This window comes from Diuraphis noxia, unplaced genomic scaffold (assembly GCF_037042655.1).
Source record: "Diuraphis noxia isolate RWA-SAM2 unplaced genomic scaffold, SU_Dnox_SAM2 contig0001, whole genome shotgun sequence".
Classification (NCBI taxonomy): Eukaryota; Metazoa; Arthropoda; class Insecta; order Hemiptera; family Aphididae; genus Diuraphis; species Diuraphis noxia.
In genome coordinates this window covers 60,510,774-60,534,648 of record NW_028301711.1, presented here as the reverse complement: position 1 = coordinate 60,534,648, position 23,875 = coordinate 60,510,774, and the positions used below count along the sequence as shown (strand labels likewise).

Below are 23,875 nucleotides of genomic sequence, written 5' to 3'. Positions count from 1 at the left end.
AATTTAAATGAATATTTTTAATAGTTATTACCATTAAGATGAATCAACTAATCATCTACCTGCTCAAATTAGACATAAACTGATTACAAAATTATTTTTCCTTTATAATTAAAATAAATTTAATTAAAATTTCTTTGTTCCTAATAATAAATTAAATACATATCAAATATTCATGGTTGAAAAATTGTACAACTATTAATAATAAAAATAGCTATATAACCACAGAGGCATCGTCCACTTGCCCACTTCAAATTCTTATGAAATCTGAAAATATTCAAATTTACATCAAAATCTTTTTATAAAATATTGTTTCTAACTAATATATAATGTGGTGCAAGGAGTCTCAATATTATTTTAATATTATATAGATAGTTATTGTTTAGTTTGCATAAAAGTGTGAGGCAGATTTCACACCTTGTATTATATTGACCAATTGGCCCTTAAGTAAAATGTCTGCCTCAAGTCGGCACTACCAGATATAAATTCCTGGCGCCGCCACAGTAATATAATCAAACAATAAAAACAAATTACTGAACCTAATATTACTGACATAATACATGATATAAATCATAAAACATAAACCTCTTGTTAGGAGATTATAGACAGGAAAAAAGTATACAGGTAGGTACTAAAAGCTAATAATTACAGTATCTAGCATTAAATTATCCATAATATGTACAACATGTACATACACGAAAATACTTTTAAAAAAAAATAATACTTAATATTAATACAAATGTTTAAAAAACATAGTAAGAAGATGCTCAGGTGTAACGTGAAAATGAACAATTGAACAATATTACAATAAATATAATGGTACTAAAATTAAAAAATGTGTTTGGGACGTGATAATAAATGATGATCCATGAGTTAAACAAAAAACTCGTATACCAGTTATCAGTAGTTATCACGATTCACGTTACCCAATTATTGATAAAAACTTAGAAATTGTTGTACCTATGTGTTAACGATCTGTTAATGATCTAACCTCATGTCTGTACCCGACGTAACACCATCGATTAATTACAAGTGTTCAAGGTAGGATTTTTTTGTTGCCTTTGCCATCTAATATCTATTATCTATCAACGGCCATAACTATAAAAAAAAAAAAAATAATAGCAACGATTGTTTCCTCATCGTTATCGAGCATTGTGTTGTCAATCCTCGACACCGCGTTTGTTTCATTATAATCTAACTACCTACTATATTTTGTTAATAGACGTGTTTCAATAAAACCTTTTGACAATTTTTCCTGTCCTGCAGTCTGTACACACGGGTAAGCTTAACGTTTAAATTAATTAACTCGACTATAGGCAAAAGGTTGAATTGCACTCAAATATTAAATATTATGTTGGTGGAAAGATGAGGTCCATAACGTTCGAACCCAACTCATTTTGTTAGTTTCTCATTTTTTCGACTGTAGCCATATTTCCTAGTGCTCACTTTTGATTCACCAGTTTATTTTAACCATTACCTGCTTTAATCAGAGAACAATATTTAAATGTTTTCAATTACCTAGTTTGTTATGTGAAGTTTGACAGTCACATTTTAGTTTTTTGTGTATAATTTACTATTCTATTCGATAAAAAGTTGATAATTTGACTACCTATGAAGGTACTCAATAGCTTTTAAATTGTAATGATAGATCGGTAAATAGACACAAGGTTTATTTGAGTAAACATTTTTTTTTATCATTTAAGTGTCACTTTACTTAAGCCCTCTCTCTAAAATGTTGTTTAATTTAATTTAGTTCTTTCTTATATTTTATATAAAGCTACAATATAATTTATGCTTATTTTAAAAATGTTCCTTTATAAATTAAACAACCAATACCTAGATTTAAAAAAAAAAAACCTTTTTATAGTATAATTTTTACCGTACCTATGTAAATAGTTTTATTTTTGAGTAGGAGTGGTGCTGAACGCATACTTCAGGTAGTTAACCCTCAGCCTTCAAAATTGGTTGGGCCGGTAATATAATAGAGTATACTTCCTAATTTTGCTGCTATAATTTTATTAAACACAGGAATATCATTAAATTTTGTATATATATTTATATAATTAGTTAAATCTGTTTCTTAGTTGTTTGAGGGGATGGGTAGGTCAATTGAAATATTTAAACAGCCAGTTTCAATTTCATTCGGCGCCTCTATTGAGTAGAATTGTTTATTAGGAAAAAGCATGTATGATGGATAATTTTTTAAGAGATATTCTGTGCTATCTTTATACAGTTAATGTAGGTTTGTGTTGATCCTCCCCATTTAATTATACCATATTCTATTATAAATTTATATAAGGCAAAATATTAATTTTTAATCAATGCAAATTCAAAAATTGTTTTGTATAATCATTTTTAATGTGATCCTAAAATAGATTTTTTCTAAATATTCCTAGCCTCAACTGCCAGCAAACATTCGCTGTATACTATTCTAATTATTTTATCACATGAAATTAAACATATTAAGTTACTTAAATAAGAGTGTTATGTTTTTTTAATTGTTTATTGTAGATGCAGATGGTAGATAAAGATATAATTCAAATATTGGACAAATACAATCAATATCCAAATAATATTATGTTGATATGATTGAAACTGAAGCAATAGTTATGAGTAGTAGAAGAAGAATGGTGCTCAAACCACTTTCTGCTCCTGCAGCAAATTTACATTGTAAAGAACAGAACTCCTCCAATGATGAAAATAAACATACTATGGTAAGTTTATTGTATACTTTATATATGTAAATTTAATTATTAAGACTAATTTTTGAAAAGTTGCTATTATTATTTCAAAATTAATGTTTTTGATTAAGTTATTTTACGTTATTTATTCATTGTTGTAAATTTAACTGTACTAATAATTTTTGTTTTTTTTTTTTAAATATCACTTATCTCAAATAAGTATTATTTGTTTATTAAAGATTTTGGCTTTACTTTTTTGTTATTATTTTTCGTGGCATTTATCACTTAAACATGAAAAATATAGATTTATTTAACTTAGGGTTGTCAGATATCTGAGTTGGTAGATTGATAGCAGTGGCGTACAATTTTAAAATGTATTACTACATTCCTCATAAGTTGACATTAGTGTAAATTTAATAAAAAAGTTGAGCGTAAATCCACAATAATTTTTTATTATCGGAAATTTAAATTTTGACGAAACTCATATTTATATAATATTCTAAGCTTTGAAAATTTAATACAAGATTCCTTTTAAGTTTTCCTTTATTTAGCAAGAAATATGTACCATAAAGTCTAATTCTTTTTTACGAGTGTTCAAAAGAAGACCTGTTCAAATACAACACAACTTTATTGTTAACACTGTATTTACAGTTGAGTGTAATATGTTGTGATGACGTTGGTCTGGCAAAAGCTGGCAGCGCAAACAACTGCGACAATTGAATGTTAATAAATTCTTTTAAAACCATTTTCTTATTTTGTTGTTATTAAAAATCTAATTATCTTATGTATTTGAAATTTTTATTTATTCATTTATTTTATCATAATATTTTCAAAATATTTGAACTCATTTTGAGTTATTAATGGTCATTTGAAATTTTTTTGTTCCATTAATCCCAATGGTTTTTTGTTTTTTGGTTAAAATGGTTGTAAATGTAATACAAGATTTTTCAATTAGTTTGCCTGGTTAACCTAACCTAACCTAACCAATAAGGATGATTAACTATTTACAAAAAAAGTCTACTGTTGTCATTTTAAACTACTTTAAGAGATCTCTCATAATATAATATTTATTTGTTCATACTTGCGCTGCACACAAATGTTTATTTAATTATATTGATTATTATTTTAAAATTTCAGTATACTTAATGATCTTGTTAATTATGATGTTTTAAGTTTTTTTTTAATAATATCACTTATTTGTTGTTTATAGATTCAATCACCTGCTACACTCATTTCTCCAAAAAATGACAGAAAAAAAATTTTGTTTCAAGACGCCGCTATTCTTTCTGAAGCAATACCTACAGTACAGCGTAATAAAGTCTTATTATCATGTACAATTAACAAAGATTTGTCAGATTCTGATGATTCTGATTCTGAAGATTCTACAATCAATAATGTATCTCTGAATAAATCACCAAAGAGCAAAACAAAACTATATTATTCTATAATTATGTTTTTATGTTGGGCTGCTATTCAGTACTGGATGACTGCTGTAGTTGGTTTTGGAGCAGTATTTTTTGTTATCTCTGCTCTTATTGCTATGTATTTTAACACATCAAACTCAAAAAAAAAACAAAATGTTTTAAGTGCATACTCTGTGTTTAATCCTCAATGTACACCTATTCAGGGATCTGTAGATCCAAAACAATTGGAACGTGAGCTGCTATTTGGTTAGGTTATATTAAATCAATAAATATTATATTATACTTTTTCAATTATTTATGGTGTCTAACTTGTTACTAAAATTTAGAACACAAATTTTGATTCAAATATTATTCTAACATAGTTATTTGTTTATACAATAGGCATTTTTAAAAGTTTCTGGTGTAGTATGTTATATATTTTTATATTTTTCAAAACTATTTTATATTTGTATTAAAAGTATGATATTAGTGATGATTTGTGCATTTAAAATGTATCACTTATTATCTGTTTAAAAAATTGCAAATTTTAACTTTTATAAATTGATATATATTTTAGTATGTATTTGTATGGTCTGTTTAATGTGTATACTATTAATCATAAGTTTACATTGTTGTAAGCCATATTGTGACATTGTGTTATCAATAGCCATTTACTTTGGTTAATTCAGAACTTTGTTTGTAACTGTAAAGCAAGTGTGGATCCAGCCTACATATTTTTAAAACAAGAGATAGGTTTTAAAAAAATTATGAATATATTCACCCTATATACAAATCTCTCATTAATTCTTTAATTATACATATTTTTTTTAAATTCTGATGTTTAACAATTTTTATGATGTATTATAAAATAAAATTTCTCAGTTTCCTTAATTGGATCACTGTTTGCTTTACAGTTTTGATATTATCTAGTTAATATTGATTCATTATTTCATCCAATCATAGAAATATAATTTTATAACAGTTATTGTTAGTTTATTGTTATTGTGATTGGTGATTTCATCTTAACTGTCTTGTGTATAAGTTTTATGTATTGAATTTTTAGTAATATATTGGTATAATAAACATCCAAAAAATAATATATTCAATAGTATTATAATGAAATAGCTGTGAATTCAAATAAAGTATTTTTAACATACTTTTAAACATTTTAAAGAACTATATTGTTTTACCATTGTTTATACTTACAACTGTAGCGTCCCACGCTCGTGTGACTGTTCAGTTAACATCCTGCTATTCGTGCCACACATAATCTCAATAACCCGATGCCCTTATTAGGTATCAAAATGATTTCCTACCAACACGATAATTTGGTACAATGAGTTTCTCTTATTTTTATATTCTACTCACACCGGCTATCGAGGTTTGACACAACGTGATAGGTGGTGAAATCATATGCCCAGGGATACTCTCGTACATCTACGTGTAAAAGTGTATTTAGTAGTCTTACATAGCACAACGAAAACTAAGTTAAAATGATACATTTTCAGTAAATGGTTTAAAATATCAAATATATTTTAGATTCTGAACGAAGTGATGAATGTATTGATTTTACAATGATGAGTGTTTTTTTTTTTGTGTCTGTGTACAACATAACTAGCCGAAATAATGCTTCAATTTCAAACTTTGGGGTGGTTTCCGATGTAAAAGTGAATATTCTTGTTGCATTATAGAGGTGTTAGTGATATATATATACAGTTTAATTTCCAAAAATTTCTGACTTTTTTTGAGTTATTTATAGACCACTGAAATTTTCGATTTTTATGAGAATTTTTTTTGAAGTGTTGGTAAAAAAATTTTGGTAGCTAAAAAAAATTAAAAATCTTTAGTCACCATTTTTTTTTATAAGCGTTTATAGTTCAAATTTTTACGAAATCTGTCAAAAACGCGAAAATTTGCAAGTAATTTTGAAGTTGAAAATCGTAAAATTTTTTGTGTTTATAACTTAGGATTAAAAAATAAAAATACAACACTAAGTTTTCCAAAAGTTTTTTTCAAGTAGCTATAGAGAAAACTCGAAGCATCATTATAGGACAAATTTTAAGTGCGTTTGAATTTTAAATTTTTACGAAATAGCGTAACGATAACGATTTATTCTCAAACGATTTTAAATATTTGTTATTATTCAAAAAGTATAAGTCGTAGATACCTACTTGAACATTTTATCAGTTATTTAGATTGGAATTTTCTTTACATGATTTAATTTTTAAAACATTTTGACTTTTTTGAGATATTTATAGACACTTGCAATTTTCAGTGAAATTTTTTGAAGCGTCGATAAAAATTTTTTGGCCCAATCAAAATACTTGAAAATTTAATACAAAGTTCCTCATAAGCTATTCTTATAGTGATTATAAAATTATAAGAATACATAGGCACAAGTTTTTTTTATTAGCATTTGAAGTTCAAATATTGACAAAAATGCCTCAAAACCATGAATATTTGCAAATTATTTTGTAGTTCAAAATTCATAAAATTGTTTGTATTTATATCTAAATTCTAAGGTTAAAAAATTCAACGCTAAGTTTTCCATAAGTTTTGCTTCAAATAACTATAGAGAAAATTTGAAGCGTCATTATAGAAAAAATGTTTTGAGCGTTTAAGTTTTAATTTTTTTTAAATCGCGTAACGATAACGATTTATCCTCAAACCAGGTTATATATATATTGTATATCTATGATAATATAAGGTATTAGGTTATTATGAGTTATAATAACTACACGCAATGTTTTTGGAAAAATTGATTAACCATGCCTTATGCAAAATGCGTCCTAATTGAAAAATAAAATATTTGTTTCAAAATAGAATATAATGACAATATTTAAATATGATATATCCTAGACTGACAAATCAGCTCCGTTCAGAATCGTTTTTCGTATACATTGATGCCTATCATTGCATTCAAATTTAACCTACTCTAGTCAGGGGTCCATCCTACCCCCTTATGTACAGCAGAGTGACATTTACCCGCTTTTTAACTATTGTCGATAAATAATTTGCAAATCAATCAAAAAACTTAAAAATTGAATATAATAAGCTCCTTCTATAAGTAGCAGTTAAAATAATTTTAAAAAAGTTTAGCCTGAAAACACAATAATTTTTATTAGTGTTTGAAATTAGAATTAGGTAACCTAACCGTGAAAATGTGTAAATTATTTTTTATTAAAAATGTGTAATGTTCATTTTTATAATTTAAAACTGAAATTGTTAGGTAGAAAAGCTTGAAAATTTAATACAAGGCTCTTAACATATTGTTACAATAGCAGTTGCAAAATAAAATAAATTCTTAGTCACAATTTTTTTTTACAAGCATTCAAAGTTTGAATTTTAGACAACATACGTAAAAATCACGAAAATTCATAAATTATTTTATGCTAGAAATTCATTTGAAATTTTCGTTTTATATCTTAGAATTTAAAGTTTTATATAAGACTCCTAACATATTTTTAGCAGGTGAAAAATAAAAGAAATAAATTAGCACAATTTTTTTTTACAAGCATTCAAAGTTTGAATTTTGACAACATGTGTAAAAATCACGAAAATTCGCAAATTATTTTAAACTAGAAATTCATAAAAAATTTTCTTTTTAAATCTAAGATTTGAAAATTTTTAATAATCTATAATATATTCTAGACAGATAAACCGTCTTCGCTAAGAATCGTTTTTCGTATACAATGATATAATATCATTGGATTCAAATTTAATTCCATCCATTACAGTAACCCACTTGTAACCTACTGTACAGCAGAGTGACATCCACGACTTACCCGCCTTTTTTTTTTTTGTGTCTGTCATCACGTTTTGGGGCAGTAAAAGTGCTTCGATTTTTGACTTCAGTGCCTTATTCGATCAGAAAGTGAATCTAGTTGGTACTTTGAGGGGTCAAAAGTGAAAAATTCTCAAATTTCTCAATTTCACAAAAAAAGTGAATTTTGACAAAATACGTAAAAATCACAAAAATTCGCAAATTGTTTTAAGCTAGAAATTCATAAAAAAATTTCTTTTTAAATCTAAGATTTGAATGTTAAATACAAGATTACTTACAAATTTGTCAATCTTTATCACAAAAAAAATGTCCACCGGAAATTCAATTTATATTTATTAGCATTTGAATTTCAAATATTGACAAAAATTCGTTAACCATGAATATTTGCAAATTATTTTGTAGTTCAAAATTCATAATACTTTTTGTATTTATATCTAAGGTTATAAAATTCAACACTAAATTTTCCATAAGTTTTGCTTCAAATAGCTATGGAAAAAATCATTATAGGAAAAATGTTTTGAGCGTTTGAGTTTTAAATTTTTATGAAATCGCATAATGATAATGATCTATATCTATGATAATATAAGTTATTATGAAATATGATAACTATATGCAATGTTTTTGGAAAAATTGATTGACCATGCCTTATGCAAAATGCGTCTCAATTGAAAAATAAAATATTTGTTTCAAAATAGAATATGACAAATATTTAAATATAATATATCCTAGACTGACAAATCATCTCCGTTCAGAATCGTTTTTCGTATACAATGATACCTATCATTGCATTCAAATCTAACCTACCCTAGCCAGAGGTCCACGACACCAACTAATGTACAGTAGAGCGATACCCACTTTCCCGAGTTTTACTTATCAATTTGTTGTATTAACAGATTGACAGTTGCATAAATTAAATTTAAATATTTATGATTTTTAGCTAGCCAACAACTATCAATGTTAGAGTAAAAATACAAAACTTACTTATTATCTAAGTACCTACTCATAGAAATAAAATTATTTAAAATAACATATAAGAGTCATAAATGTTACATAACAAGTCTTACATGAGTAATATTTTATAAATATTCAAGATCAAAAATACATTTAAATATATCATATTTAAATATATCATAATATCATGGTTTTTTTATTGTGAACCAGTGAAAATCTTGTTAATTATGAGCAATTTTAAAATAATTTTCTTTCTTAACTTTCTAGGTTTTACTATTTTACCCTTTATTTTATAGAACAGGAACAAAATAAAAATAAACTAGTTATTTATTATAAATTTCACAATGGCTATTTTAAAGTTTATACTTATTATATTTTAACAAAAATTTGTATACCATTAAAAATCAATGGCTGGTGTATTTCCAATATAAATTCATGATTAGGTTGTAAATTGTAATATGGTGTATTATAGTATTTAGCATTATTAAATAAATATTTTTTTGCATAAGATAATAAAACAAATAATAGATTAGAAAGAACTAATCAAAAAATTACCCATGTAGTCTCAACATTTTCAAGACGACCAACTATTTCAAGGTAAAATTGTATTATAATAAATTAAAAATATACCTATTATTATGAACATATGTAATAATTTTATTATTATTGTATACGACTAGCGATATTAATGGTGGCCCTTAGAAAGGAAAGAAATTACGTGGCTATTAAGTGTTATAGTAAAACTCCAAGTTTTATTAAATTAACTAACAGTAAAATTAATGGCAGATTTTGATTCAGTGTTATGCAAACTATTGAATGATAAAAATATAAAAACGAGGTACTTTAGATATTAGCTTCAATAATCCGAAGTATTCTTAGTTCTAAAGTAAGAATTTAAATTTTTTTCTACCATAGTAGATTCTACTCAAAACATCACTAAATTGGATCAACTTAGTTTAATTAAACCATATCAAGAGCGCAATATTCAGATGGGAAAATCCTAACCTAAATCGAAAAGACGAAACAACTATAAATCGCCAATAAGAATCGGACACACCAGGATAACTCACGGGTTCCTTATGTCCTTATGTCCATCTGTGAAACCTGCAATACACAGATTATAGTCAAACACATCATCACAATGTCATATATGATATATGTATACCAACATGAAGTACAAAACTCAACTTGACGGAAACACTAGATGATATTTTCGGACCAAACCCCGATCAAAACACCACAATTATAACCTTCTTAAAACTAACCAACCTTATAAATAAAATATAGGTAATTGTAATTATAACTGCTAAGATAATGTAACATAATGTAAACCTCAAACAATTGTAAAATTTGTAATTAGTATTTAAGAGATTAACGAGTGACCCTTTGCTGCCGAGTTATATATAAAGATCAATGAAAACAATTTCAAATCTTTATAAGTTATTAATAGACATTTGAAATTTTCTATCTTTTTAGTTTTTTATAAATTACAGTAAAATGTTATTCTTTTGTTAAAAAAACTTCAAAATTTAATAAAACGCTCCTTATATTATATATTGTTACAATAACAGTTAAAAAATATTAAAAATACATAGTTTCAATTTTTTTAATAAGCATTTAAATTTCGAATTTTAACAAAATACGTAAAAATCACGAAAATTTGATATTTATTTTGAGTTAAAAATTCATAAAAATTCATCTTTTTAAATGTAAGATTTAAAATTCTTCATGAGTTTGTCTACTTTTATCAAATAAAAAATGTCTACCAAAAGTAAAATTAAATTTTTTTAAACAATTTTTATTATTTATGGACATTTTAAATTTTCCGTTCTTTTTTTTAGTTTTTTTATTCTATAAATGTCAATAAAATGGTATTCATTTGATCAAAAAACTTTAAAATTTAATACAAGGTTCCCCGTAAGTTTATATAACAGCAGTTATAAAATATTAAAAATAAATAGGCTCATTTTTATGTATTATCGTTTAAAGTTTAAATTTTGATAAATTTTATTCAATTGAAAATTCACAAATAATTTAATGGTTGAAAATGTATAAAGTGTTTAAATTTTATAACTAAAGATTGAAAATTTAAAACAAGACTCAACGTGAGTAGTTAATTATGCGACAGAAAAACTAACAAATACAGTTTTTTTGTTAGTTATTTTAAGTTCAAAATTAGATGAAATTACATATTAAATAACCAAGAATAACAATTTTAGTTATATTGTTGTAAGTTAAAAATATTATTTGTGGGTACTTAAATAATTTCTAAAGTATACTTTATATTCTAATATTAATAGTTGATGTTGTTGACTTATACTAATATTTTATACTTTATAGCATATTTTATATATACCTACTATAAATGATTGAGTTAGTCGAGTTCGGGTACATAAACATAATGAATTAGATTTAATTTGGAATTTATTTTATAGTTAGGTATTGGTATCTACATTTTTTTTTAAAATAATTAATATAGTATTAAACCTTTAAAAGTTTAAACTATAAAATATCCTACACAGACAAACCATCTCTGATCAAAATCGTTTTTCGTATACAATGATATTATTCAGGGCTTATTCTAAAGCGCAGTTGGGCTTATTTTGCGTATTTGGAAAAGCTAGATGCGCACTTGATAATCATTTTTTGCTTAATTGGTTATAAATCAATGAAACACGAAACTACTCAACTACTCAACTATGTTTATTATTGGAAGTCGTATGCAAGATCCAACTCTTTGGAGTTTGGATTTTCTAAGAAAACATAATCCCAAATACCGATAATTTCCATTCTATATAATAAATTAATTTCGGAAACAATATCTATGTCATTGCGTTGGGATGGATCGGTGGATCGTTCCCAGATAGATAAAATGTATATAATACTTAAAACAGTGTTCTTAAAAGGGGTCGAAGAGCAGTATTTTTTGGGTGCAGGGCAAGTTGAACAAAGAGGTGCAGAAGGAATTTCGGATGCTATTGAAACAGCTTGTATAAAATAATAACATAGGTCATGATGTTAGTGAATATTTTTAAAAATATATCGATTTTTACTGATGGTGCTGTAGTGAATATTGGTAGTGAAGTAGGTTTATGGACATTGGTTGAAAATAAATGGAGAAATAATTCAAATAATAGTAATGTAACATTAGTTAAGATTTGGTGTGCTGTTTCAATCTTGCATGGAAAGATGTAAGTTCTACCTTAGCAGAAGTATCTAATATCGTAAGCAAGTAATCAGGAATTTCTGATTTTTTCCAAAACTCAGCACTTCGAACTAAACAACTGTCCAAAGGAAATAATTTGCGGCCAATAAGGATACCAAATTTTTTTCAAGTGAGATGGACAGAATTTTCTTTTACTTTAGTTAACTCAATATTAATTTCATGGCAAGCTCTGGTTATATATATGCAAAATTCTAAAGAGAAAGAGTCCAACGGGTTTTTATTATTATTAACTAATAAGGACATTATCTTTTTATTAGCATTCTTGGTAGATGTATTGGCCATTTTTATTCGTTATTAACTAACTATTGAAAGTGATAAAATAACTGGCTTGGATCTTGTTAAACATACTGAGTCAGTTGTAAACAAAATTAAATCATTGAGTTCGATTAATTTAGTTGGTGGTTGGATAGATGTACTCGAAGATGAACTTAAAGGTACTATTGGAAAAGCTCTAAAGATATAAAATTAATTGATTTCAAGAAAAACGAAAACACGGGTATAATTTGTATGTAACTGAATAGATCTGTAAGTGCTATATACCATGAAATAATAGAAACTATGGCTAATTTTTTGCAAGACCGCATAGATATTGATGAATATTTTGTTAGAACTATTAAATCTGTTGCTAACATTGATTGCAATGCTAACATCAATAATGTATTTGACGTTTTAGGCAAGGATTTAGATTTAGCTGACCTAAATATGGAGTACAGATTTAATGGAACATAATAGATAAGAAGAGATACGATAAATTCCATTAAATTAGTGCAATATTTATCTGGGTCCGACGAGTATAAAAATATTAGTATTTTACTTGGTCGTGTTATAGTTGCAAAACCTTACAGCGCTAACGTTGAACGATTAATAGGTAAGAGAAATATTCTTAAATCAACAAATCGTCAAAGTTTTCATGTTGAAACAGAAAATGAATATCTTTTTATTCATTTTAACATGTCTGTTCTTCAAAATTGGGTTCCAAGACCAGCAATACAAGTATGGTTAAACTAAAATAAACGCCGTATTAAAGACATACCGGCCTAAACCCAAGGAACAAAAATGGTTTAACCAGATATTTTTGAAAGCGAAAAAAAGAAAATCTGAAGATCAAACTGAAGAAAAAATTTAAAAAAGAATGTTTTAACATTGCGTTAAGTGCTATGTATATAAATATTATTTTAAAAAGTAAGGAAAATATGAATTAACACAAAATATTTCAAACGTGAATGTTGATATTATTTTTTCGTAATAGGTTAAATTTTAAATTATTCCACGTCTTAAAACTAAAAAGCGGGTAAGTGGATGTCGCTCTGCTTTACATTAGGTGGTGGGGTGGACCTCTGACTAGGGTAGGTTAGATTTGAATGCCGTAATTTTTACGTATTAAGTCAAAATTTGAACTTCAAATGCAAATAAAAAAAAATTGTGCCCATGTATTCTTATAATTTTTTAATCACTATAATAATAACTTATGAGGAACTTTTTATTCGATTTTCAAGTATTTTGATAGGGCCAAAAAATTTTTATCGACACTTAAAAAATAAATTTTCAGACAAATTGAAAATTTCAGTCGTCTATAAATATCTCAAAAAAAGTCAAAATATTTTGAAAATTAAATCATGTAAAGAAAATGCCAATCCTAATAACTGGTAAAATTTTCAAGTATCTAGGACTTATACTTTTTGAATAATAACAAATATTTAAAATCGTTTCAGGATAAATCGTTATCGGTACGCTATTTTGTAAGAATTTAAAATTCAAACGCACTTAAAATTTTTCCTATAATGATGCTTCGAGTTGTCTCTATAACTACTTTAAAGGAAAACTTATGGAAAACTTAGTGTTGTATTTTTAATCCTTAGTTATAAATGCAAAAAATTTTATGATTTTTCAACTTCAAAATTACTTGCAAATTTTCGCGTTTTCGACAGATTTCGTAAAATTTTGAACTATAAACGCTTATTAAAAAAAATCGTGACTTACGATTTTTAATTTTTTTTAGCTACAATAAGAACAACTCATAAGGAACCTTGTATTAAATTTTCAAGTTTTTTTGGTCGTTCGACATTTTTTTACCAACACTTCAAAAAAAAATTATCAAAAAAGTCAAAAAATTTTGAAAATTAAACTGTATATAGATAGCACTACCATAAACATTTGGTGAAAATTTCAAGTATTTACAGTGATTAGTCTTTTAATTACAACCATATAAAAAAATCGATTTGGTCGAAAACTGATTTTGCGTAAAAATTACCGTTTTTCTGTCATTTTTTTTTTGTTTTTCTCGATTGTTTTGAAAAGTGTTGGAAAATGTTTACTTTTGACCTCTATAATGCACCAAGGATCTTCACTTTTACATCGGAAACCACCCCCAAAGTTTGAAATCGAAGCATTATTTCGACTAGTTATGCTGTACACTATGGCTGGAGGACGGTAAAGGGCTGGACACCAAATGTTTTCAATAGGTACATGTTGGACACCTAGCGCTATCTAGTAGGCTTATTGCTCATCTACCATTACTTTTTAGATTCTGAACGAAGTGATGAATGTATTGATTTTACAATGATGTGTGTGTTTTTTTTTTGTGTCTGTGTACAGCATAACTAGTCGAAATAATGCTTCGATTTCAAACTTTGGGGGTGGTTTCCAATGTAAAAGTGAAGATCCTTGTTGCATTATAAAGGTCAAAAGTAAACATTTTCCAACAGTTTTCAAAATAATCGAGAAAAACAAAAAAAAAATGACAGAAAAACGAGAATTTTTACGCAAAACCCGTTTTCGACCTTTTTTTTTTTTTTTTTTTTTTTTTTTTTTTATTCATAAAGTTTTACTGACGAATGTCATCTTAACTTACTGTTAATAACATTATTTTTTTTAACATTTAGAAAATAAATAACAATTTAAAAAAAAAATACATTAGTGATATAAGATACAAATGACTACATATATGTAATATTATAATAATATTATAATTTCTTATTAAATTAAATTAAATTAAAAGTTTTCGACCAAATCGATACTTTTATATGGTTGTTATTCAAAAACTAATCACTGTAAATACGTGAAATTTTCACCAAATGTTTATGTTAGTGTTATCTATATACAGTTTAATTTTCAAAAATTTTCGACTTTTTTTGAGTTATTTATAGACCACTGAAAATTTCAATTTGTCTGAAAATTTATTTTTTAAGTGTCGATAAAAATTTTTTGGCCCTATCAAAATACTTGAAAATCGAATAAAAAGTTCCTCATAAGTTATTATTATAGTGATTAAAAAATTATAAGAATACATAGGCACAATTTTTTTTAAAAAGTTTTTCTTTTTAATTCTAAGATTTGAGAATTTAATGCAAGGCTCATAATATATTTTTACAATAGCAGTTGAAAAATAAAATAAATGTATAACCACAATTTTTTTTTTACATGTATTCAAATTTTAATTTTGACAACATACGTAAAAATCACAAAAAATCGTAAATTATTTTATCCTAGAAATTCATAAAAAATTTTCCTTTTATACCTAAGATTTGAGAATTTAATACAAGGCTCCTAAAATAGTTTTACAATAGCATTTGAAAAATAAAAGAAATATATAGTCACAATTTTTTTTATAAGCATTTACAGTTCAAATTTGACTAAATACATAAAAATTACGGCAATGTTCAAATCATCTTAGATCGAAATTCATAAAAGTTTTTCTTTTTAATTCTAAGATTTGAGAATTTAATGCAAGGCTCATAATATATTTTTACAATAGCAGTTGAAAAATAAAATAAATGTATAACCACAATTTTTTTTTTACATGTATTCAAATTTTAATTTTGACAACATACGTAAAAATCACAAAAAATCGTAAATTATTTTATCCTAGAAATTCATAAAAAATTTTCCTTTTATACCTAAGATTTGAGAATTTAATACAAGGCTCCTAAAATAGTTTTACAATAGCATTTGAAAAATAAAAGAAATATATAGTCACAATTTTTTTTATAAGCATTTACAGTTCAAATTTGACTAAATACATAAAAATTACGGCAATGTTCAAATCATCTTAGATCGAAATTCATAAAAGTTTTTCTTTTTAATTCTAAGATTTGAGAATTTAATACAAGGCTCATAATATAATTTTGCAATAGCAGTTGAAAAATAAAAGAAATATATAGCTACATTTTTTTTTTACATGCATTCAAATTTTAATTTTGACAACATACGTAAAAATCACGAAAATTCGTAAATTATTTTCTAGAAATTCATAAAAAATTTTCCTTTTATACCTAAGATTTGAAAATTTAATACAAGACTCCTTACAAGTTTTTCAATCTTTATCACAAAAAAAATGTCCACTGGAAATTCAAATTAAATTTTTATTAGCATTTGAATTTCAAATATTGACAAAAATTCGTCAAAACCATGAATATTATTTTTTATAAAAATGATGAATACATTTTTCAATTAAAATTATTTTGTAGTTCAAAATTCATAATATTGTTTGTATTTATATCTAAGCTTTAGATTCTAAGGTTATAAAATTTTACACCAAGTTTTCCATAAGTTTAGCTTCAAATAGCTATAGAGAAAATTTGAAGTGTCATAGGAAAAATGTTTTGAGCGTTTGAGTTTTAAATTTTTATGAAATCGCGTAATGATAACGATTTATCCTCAAACCAGGTATTCGTATATCTATGATAATATAAGGTATTATGAATTATGATAACTACATGATAACTACACTAATTGATTAACTATGCCTTATGCAAAATGCGACTTAATTGAAAAATAAAATATTTATTTCAAAATAGAATATATGACAATATTAAAATATAATATATCCTAGACTGACAAATCATCTCCGTTCAGAATCGTTTTTCGTATACAATGATACCTATCATTGCATTCAAATTTAATCCCATCCATTACAGTAACCTACTGTACAGCAGAGCGACATCCACGACTTTCCCGCTTTTTTACATATGTTGTCAAAATTAAAATTTGAATGCATGTAAAAAAAAAATGAGTCTATATATTTCTTTTAATTTCCAACTGCTATTGCAAAACTATATTATGAGCCTTGTATTAAATTCTCCAATCTTAGGTATAAAAAGAAAAACTTTTATGAATTTCGATCTAAGATAATTTGAACATTGCCGTAATTTTTATTTATTCAGTCAAAATTTGAACTGTAAATGCTTATAAAAAAAATTTGTGACAATATATATTTCTCTTATTTTTCAAATGCTATTGTAAAAATATTTTAGGAGCCTTGTATTAAATTTTAAAATATTAGGTATATAAGGAAAATTTTTTATGAATTTCTAGGATAAAATAATTTACGAATTTTTGTGATTTTTACGTATGTTGTCAAAATTAAAATTTGAATACTTGTAAAAAAAAAATTGTGGCTATATATTTATTTTATTTTTCAACTGCTATTGTTAAAATATATTATGAGCCTTGTATTAAATTCTCAAATCTTAGAATTAAAAAAAAAACATTTATGAATTTCGATCTAAGATAATTTGCGATTTTCGTAATTTTTACGTATTTAGTCAACATTTTTGTCAAAAAATTGTGCCTACGTAGTTTAATAATTTTTTAATCACTATAAGAATAACTTATGAGGAACTTTGTATTAAATTTTCAAGTATTTTGATAGGGCCAAAAAATTTTTATCGACACTTCAAAAAAGTTGTCTATAAATATCTCAAAAATGTCAAAATATTTTGAAAATTAAATCATGTAAAGAAAATTCCATTCTAAATAACTGGTAAAATGTTCAAGTAGGTATCTACGACTCATACTTTTTGAATAATAATAAATATTTAAAATTGTTTGAGAATAAATTGTTATCGTTACGCTATTTCATAAAAATTTAAAATTCAAACGCACTTCAAATTTTTTCCTATAATGATGCTTCGAGTTTTCTCTATAGCTACTTGAAGGAAAACTTATGGTAAACTTAGTGTTGTATTTTTAATCCTTAGTTATAAACGCAAAAAATTTTATGAATTTTCAACTTCAAAATTACTTGCAAATTTTCGCGTTTTCGACAGATTTCGTAAAATTTTGAACTATAAACGCTTATTAAAAAAAATTGTGACTTATGATTTTTAATTTTTTTTAGCTGCAATAAGAACAACTCATAAGGAACCTTGTATTAAATTTTCAAGTTTTTTTGGTCGTCCAACATTTTTTTACCGACACTTCAAAAAAAAATTCTCAAAAAATTGAAAATTTCATTGATCTATAAATAACTCAAAAAAGTCAAAATTTTTTGAAAATTAAACTGTATTTAGATAACACTAACATAGACATTTGGTAAATTTCAAGTATTTACAGTGATTAGTTTTTTAATTACAACCATTAAAAAAAATCGATTTGGTCAAAAACTGATTTTGCGTAAAAATTCCTGTTTTTATGTCATTTTTTTTTTGTTTTTCTCGATTTTTTTGAAAACTGTTGGAAAATGTTTACTTTTGACCTGTATAATACATCCGTAATCTTAAATTTTACATCGGAAACCACATCCAAAGTTTGAAATCGAAGCATTATTTCGACTAGTTATGCTGTACAGACACACACAAAAAAAAATACACACATCATTGTAAAATCAATACATTCATCACTTCGTTCAGAATCTAAAACAGAAAAAATTTTCGAATAAAAGTTATAGACCATAAGTTTTTCATTATATATACCAGTTTAAAAAATTTAATGCATGATTTGTAAGCCATGGAAGCTTAACCGTACGGTACTGCCCCGCCTTCCCCTACCTACATTATTTATATCCATATTTTAACATTTTATTATAGATTGAGTCATTAATTAATATCTCTATTAAAAAAACTATTTTTTTCCTCAAGTGCTTTACTAGACTGTATAAACTGTCCCACAACTATAATTTTATCAACTTTCAATACAACAATCTATAATTTTGTAATTTTTTTGAGAATTTAAAGAATGATTACATAATATTAATGAAATTCGTTTCCATTTTTTCATAACAATATTTATGTGCAAACGGCTCAAACAATAGAAAAAAGTTAATAATTGTTATTATTGAGATGCCCAAGTGCCCATAGTATGTCAGTCAGTTCTATTGTTACCCACCTCAAAACCGACGATTTCGAAGTGTTTTAATGTAGTTTAAACGTTATTCAGTTATTTTATTACGTAGTCTTACACTTTTGATATTGATAATTAGTAATTACAAACAAATCTAACTATTTATTAATTTTAAAAAGTAAAAGACAACGGAATATTGTATGTTATAATTCAACTTATGGCTTCATTAATTTATGTTGATTTAATGCAGATTTGATAATATAATAATATTTTATAATAATATTTATTGTTGCTATTATAGCATCATGATAGGGATTATTATTACATCTATTTTTTTATCATGGTCAAATACCTAGTACAATACTTTTTACTATAACTATCGCCTACCTATTTTAAAATAAATATCTTACTAGAAAAATAGTTAAGCGTAATTTAACAAAAAAGTTTTATGAGCGTCTGAAGTTTAAATGTTGAGTGTTGACCACATTTGATGTTCATGCGTGAGCAGTAGAAATTTGTAACGTTTAATAGCCGTAAGCCCGTAAACATAAAAATACTAAACAAGCTATAACTTAGTTGATTATACTATTAATTAAACATTTTTTTATGAAATGGTTATATTTTTTAATACCTGCAGATTTACTTAACTCACATTGGCACTTTATGGCTTATAGTTTAATTTTTAATGTATGGACAAGTCATATACTGTTAGTTGCACTTATTAATTTGGGTTGTCATAATTGTATAGTATGCGGTCTGCCGGTGAATGGGTAGAACACGATTACGTACGTTTGGCCTTTTTGGCAACACGATTGCGTATGTTTGTAGATGGGTTAAAATTACCTTTCAGAAAAAATAAATAAACACGATTGCGTATGAAATTGTATGCAACGTTGTCAAATTTACCAATTTCATCGTATATAAAATAAATAATAATATAATATAATATGTAATAATAATATAATAAATATCGAATAAATTTACAGTTCTATAATAATACATAAAAAAAATAATAAATAAAATGAGATTAACTTAATGATATAAAGTAATTAATAAATAAATAAATCATCAATTATTATTTTAATAAAATTATGGTAAATAAATAAATAAATATGTGAAAAAAGGACGTTGCATCAACGTAATCGTTCTATTTACTTAATCTATACAGTTACAACTTACTTGATAATTCGATTGACAAAAAAATATAATTTCATAAAATAAGACCGATTTTAATTCAGAAACAGTTAAAAGTCCAAACAAGTCTCAAAATCCAAAAATAGCACTAAAAATTACAAAAATCATTTTTATTTCGTTCATAAACAATCCAACGTTAATAATGTCTTTTCTATTTTTTTTATTACAATATTATCTAAATTAAAAAAGATTACAAATAAATTTCAACGGGCCCACCGGCCCTTAAAGTATTCGGGCCCCTGTACTCAAGGTCCATCAGACCCCCTTGTGGGGGCTCTGTATACCGGTATGAAAATTGGCAACAACGCTTAAAACATCGTACGCAATCGTGTAGTTAAAAAATAGGTAAAATCGTACGGAATCGTGTTGCTTAAAAAGGTATCGCCGTTAACGAACGTACGCAAACGTGTTTTACCCTGGTGAATTTACGAGTACCTATAGTAGGTATGCGGTCTACCGGCGATTTACGAATATAGTATGCGGTCTACCGCGAATAAATAAATTAAAAAGGCGGGTAAGTCGTGGATGTCGCTCTGCTGTACAGTAGGTTACAAGTGGGTTACTGTAATGGATGGAATTAAATTTGAATCCAATGATATTATATATCATTGTATACGAAAAACGATTCTGAGCGAAGACGGTTTATCTGTCTAGGATATATTAAGATTATGAAAAATCAAATCTTAGATTTAAAATAAAATTTTTATGAATTTCTAGCATAAAATAATTTGAAAATTACCGTAATTTTTACGTATTTAGTCAAAATTCAAACTTTGAATGCTTGTAAAACAAAATTGTGAATACGCACTTCTTTTATTTTTCAATTGCTATTGTGAAAATATGATAGGAGCCATGTATTAAATTTTCAAATCTTAGATATAAAAGGAACATTTTTTATGAATTTCTAGCATAAAATAATTTATGAATTTTCGTGATTTTTACGTATGTTTGTCAAAATTCAAACTTTGAATCCTTGTAAAACAAAAAATTGTGACTATGAATTTATTTTATTTTTCAACTGCTATTGTTAAAATGTGTTAGAAGCCTTGTATTCAATTTTCAAGCTTTTCTACCGAACAAATAAATTTTTATCGATATTTATAGAAAAAAAAACTAAAAAAGTTGAAAAATTAAAATGTCAGTAAACAGCTCAAAACAAATCTTAATATTTTGAAAATGTTATCAAATATAGAAAATGCCTATATAAACATTCAGTGAAAATTTCAAGTATCTGCGGTCATTTGTTTTAGACTTTTAGAGTTACGCCAAAATAAGAAAATTACTAAATGTGAAATCCATTGAAAATCCAATGTTGTAAAAATTTAAATTTCAAATGCTCATACAAATTTAATTTGAATTTCTGGTAGACTTTTTATCTGTGATAAAGATTGACAAACTTGTAAGGAATCTTGTATTAAATTTTAAAATCTTAGATTTAAAAAGAAAAACTTTTATGAATTTCTATCTAAGATGATTTGAACATTGCCGTAATTTTTACGTATTTAGTCAAAATTTAAATTTTAAATGCTTATAAATAAAAATTGTGACTATATATTTCTTTTATTTTTCAATTGCTATTGTAAAAATATATTATGAGCCTTGTATTGAATTTTTGAAATCTTAAATATAAAAGGAAAATTTTTTATGAATGTCTGGCATAAAATAATTTACGAATTTTCGTGATTTTTACATAATATGTTGTCGAAATTCGAAGTTTAAATGCTTATAAAAAAAAATTGTTAATATAAATTCCTTTTATTTTGCAACTGCTATTGTAAAAATATGTTAGGAACCTTCTATTAAATTTTCAAATCTTAGAATTAAAAAGAAAAACTTTTATGAATTTCTATCTAAGATAATTTGAACATTGCCGTAATTTTTACGTATTTAGTCAAAATTTGAACTTTAAATGCTTATAAAAAAAATCGTGCCTACGAATTTTAATATTTTTAAACTGCTATTGTTACGATGTGTTAGAAGCCTTGTATTAAATTTTCAAGCTTTTCTACCGAACAAATACATTTTTATCGATATTTATAGAAAAAAAAAACTAAAAAAGTTGAAAAATTAAAATGTCAGTAAACAGTTCAAAACAAATCTAAATATTTTGAAAATTTTATCAAATATATAAAATGCCTATATGAACATTCAGTGAAAATTTCAAGTTTCTGCGGTCATTTGTTTTAGAGTTACACCAAAATAAGGAAATCGCTAAAAGTGAAAATCCAATGTTGTAAAAATTTAAATTTCAAATGCTCATAAAAATTTAATTTGAATTTCCGGTGGAATTTTTATTAGTGATAAATACTGAAAAACTTGTAAGGAATCTTGTATTAAATTTAGAAATCTTAGATTTAAAAAGAAAATTTTTTATAAGTTTCTAGCTTAAAATAATTTGTGAATTTTCGTGATTTTTACGTATTTTGTCAAAATTCAAACTTTGAATGCTTATAAAAAAAAATTGTGACTATGAATTTATTTTATTTTTCAACTGCTGTTGTAACAATATGTTAAGAGCCTTGTATTAAATGTTCAACCTTTTCTGCCTAACAAATAAATTTTTATCGATATTAATGTAAAAAAAAACTAATAATGATCGAAAATTTCAAATGCCTATGAATAGTTCAACTTAAGTCGAAATTTTTTGAAAATTGCATGGTGGATAGAATATACTTATATAAACATTCGGTGAAAATTGCATGTATCTATGGTAATTTGTTTAACTAAAATCGATTTTGTCGAAAAATGAGTGTGCGTAAAATTTCCCGTTTTTCCCTTAATTATTAGTTTGTTTTTCTCGATTATTTAGAAAAGTATTAAGAATTTTTTACTTTTGACCCCCCAAAGTACCAACTAGATTCACTTTCTGATCAATCGAGGTACTGAAGTCAAAAATCGAAGCATTTTTACTGCCCCAAAACGTGATGACAGACACAAAAAAAAAAAAACACACATCATGGTAAAATCAATACATTCATCGCTCCGCTCAGAATCTAAAATATCATAATATTATAGTATAATTATTGTTGTAGAAATGTCTAGTAAAAAATTAATAATTAAAAATTTATTAGTCCAAAAAATGGTTGTCAATGAATATAAATAAATATAATATAATTCGTTATACAAAACCTTCCGCCATACCTCTCAAAAATGCATTAAATAAATCTGATTTATTCATTCCTCGCCACCATGTTTCCATTAGATACCTGCAATAATATGTAGGTATAATATTATTATATGTTACGTATGTAATATTTTAAATTAAATTTATTAAAAATGACTTATAATAATTTTACCTTGGAAGGAGATCAGGACTACCTTAAGAAGAGATCATCTTAAGCTTTGTGTTGTTTGACATTCCTTTCTCTTACAACGTAAAACTCTCCTTTCCTTACTTCTGTCCTTACGTAGGCGTAAATTCATAGCACTTCCAAACTTAATATAACACTTAATAATTTTCATTATTTGCCATAAGATTTTTGCTAGTTAAAAATTTGTGGTTGATTCGTCACTACTAATTATTGAATGAAAATCTTTTGCCAACATATTGGGTGTATAAAATATGGTGTTAAAATGTAGT

General features: G+C 25.5%; 1 protein-coding gene and 1 long non-coding RNA gene across 5 annotated transcripts; one reads left to right on the top strand and one right to left on the bottom strand.

Moving 5' to 3' along the window:
* Window positions 1–113: 113 nt before the first annotated feature.
* Window positions 114–23,875, bottom strand: LOC149061095 (uncharacterized). Of its 2 annotated transcripts, XR_016189682.1 has the most exons (5): window positions 23,592–23,875; window positions 23,437–23,501; window positions 5,450–5,518; window positions 5,288–5,393; window positions 114–264 (listed from the first exon to the last, which is right to left on the bottom strand). It is a non-coding gene; the product is annotated as an uncharacterized LOC149061095 (long non-coding RNA). The 2 variants fall into 2 exon arrangements; XR_016189681.1 differs by having other exon boundaries at window positions 5,288–5,518.
* Window positions 938–5,245, top strand: Saysd1 (SAYSVFN motif domain containing 1). Of its 3 annotated transcripts, XM_015518572.2 has the most exons (4): window positions 953–1,038; window positions 1,220–1,276; window positions 2,509–2,711; window positions 3,889–5,245. In XM_015518572.2, exons 3-4 carry the CDS (start codon window positions 2,583–2,585, stop codon window positions 4,351–4,353), a joined length of 594 nt encoding a protein of 197 aa, XP_015374058.1. In that variant the 5' UTR covers window positions 953–1,038; window positions 1,220–1,276; window positions 2,509–2,582; the 3' UTR covers window positions 4,354–5,245. The 3 variants fall into 3 exon arrangements, with proteins under 3 accessions (XP_089073280.1, XP_015374058.1, XP_089073279.1); XM_089217154.1 differs by lacking the exon at window positions 1,220–1,276 and having other exon boundaries at window positions 938–1,038; XM_089217153.1 differs by having other exon boundaries at window positions 958–1,276.

Excerpts from the sequence above, each read along its gene's own strand:
- Saysd1 (XM_089217154.1), top strand. The coding sequence starts at position 2,583 with ATGATTGAAACTGAAGCAATAGTTATGAGTAGTAGAAGAAGAATGGTG. Across the intron at positions 2,712-3,888 it reads ATGAAAATAAACATACTATG|ATTCAATCACCTGCTACACT; the intron begins GTAAGTTTATTG and ends TGTTGTTTATAG.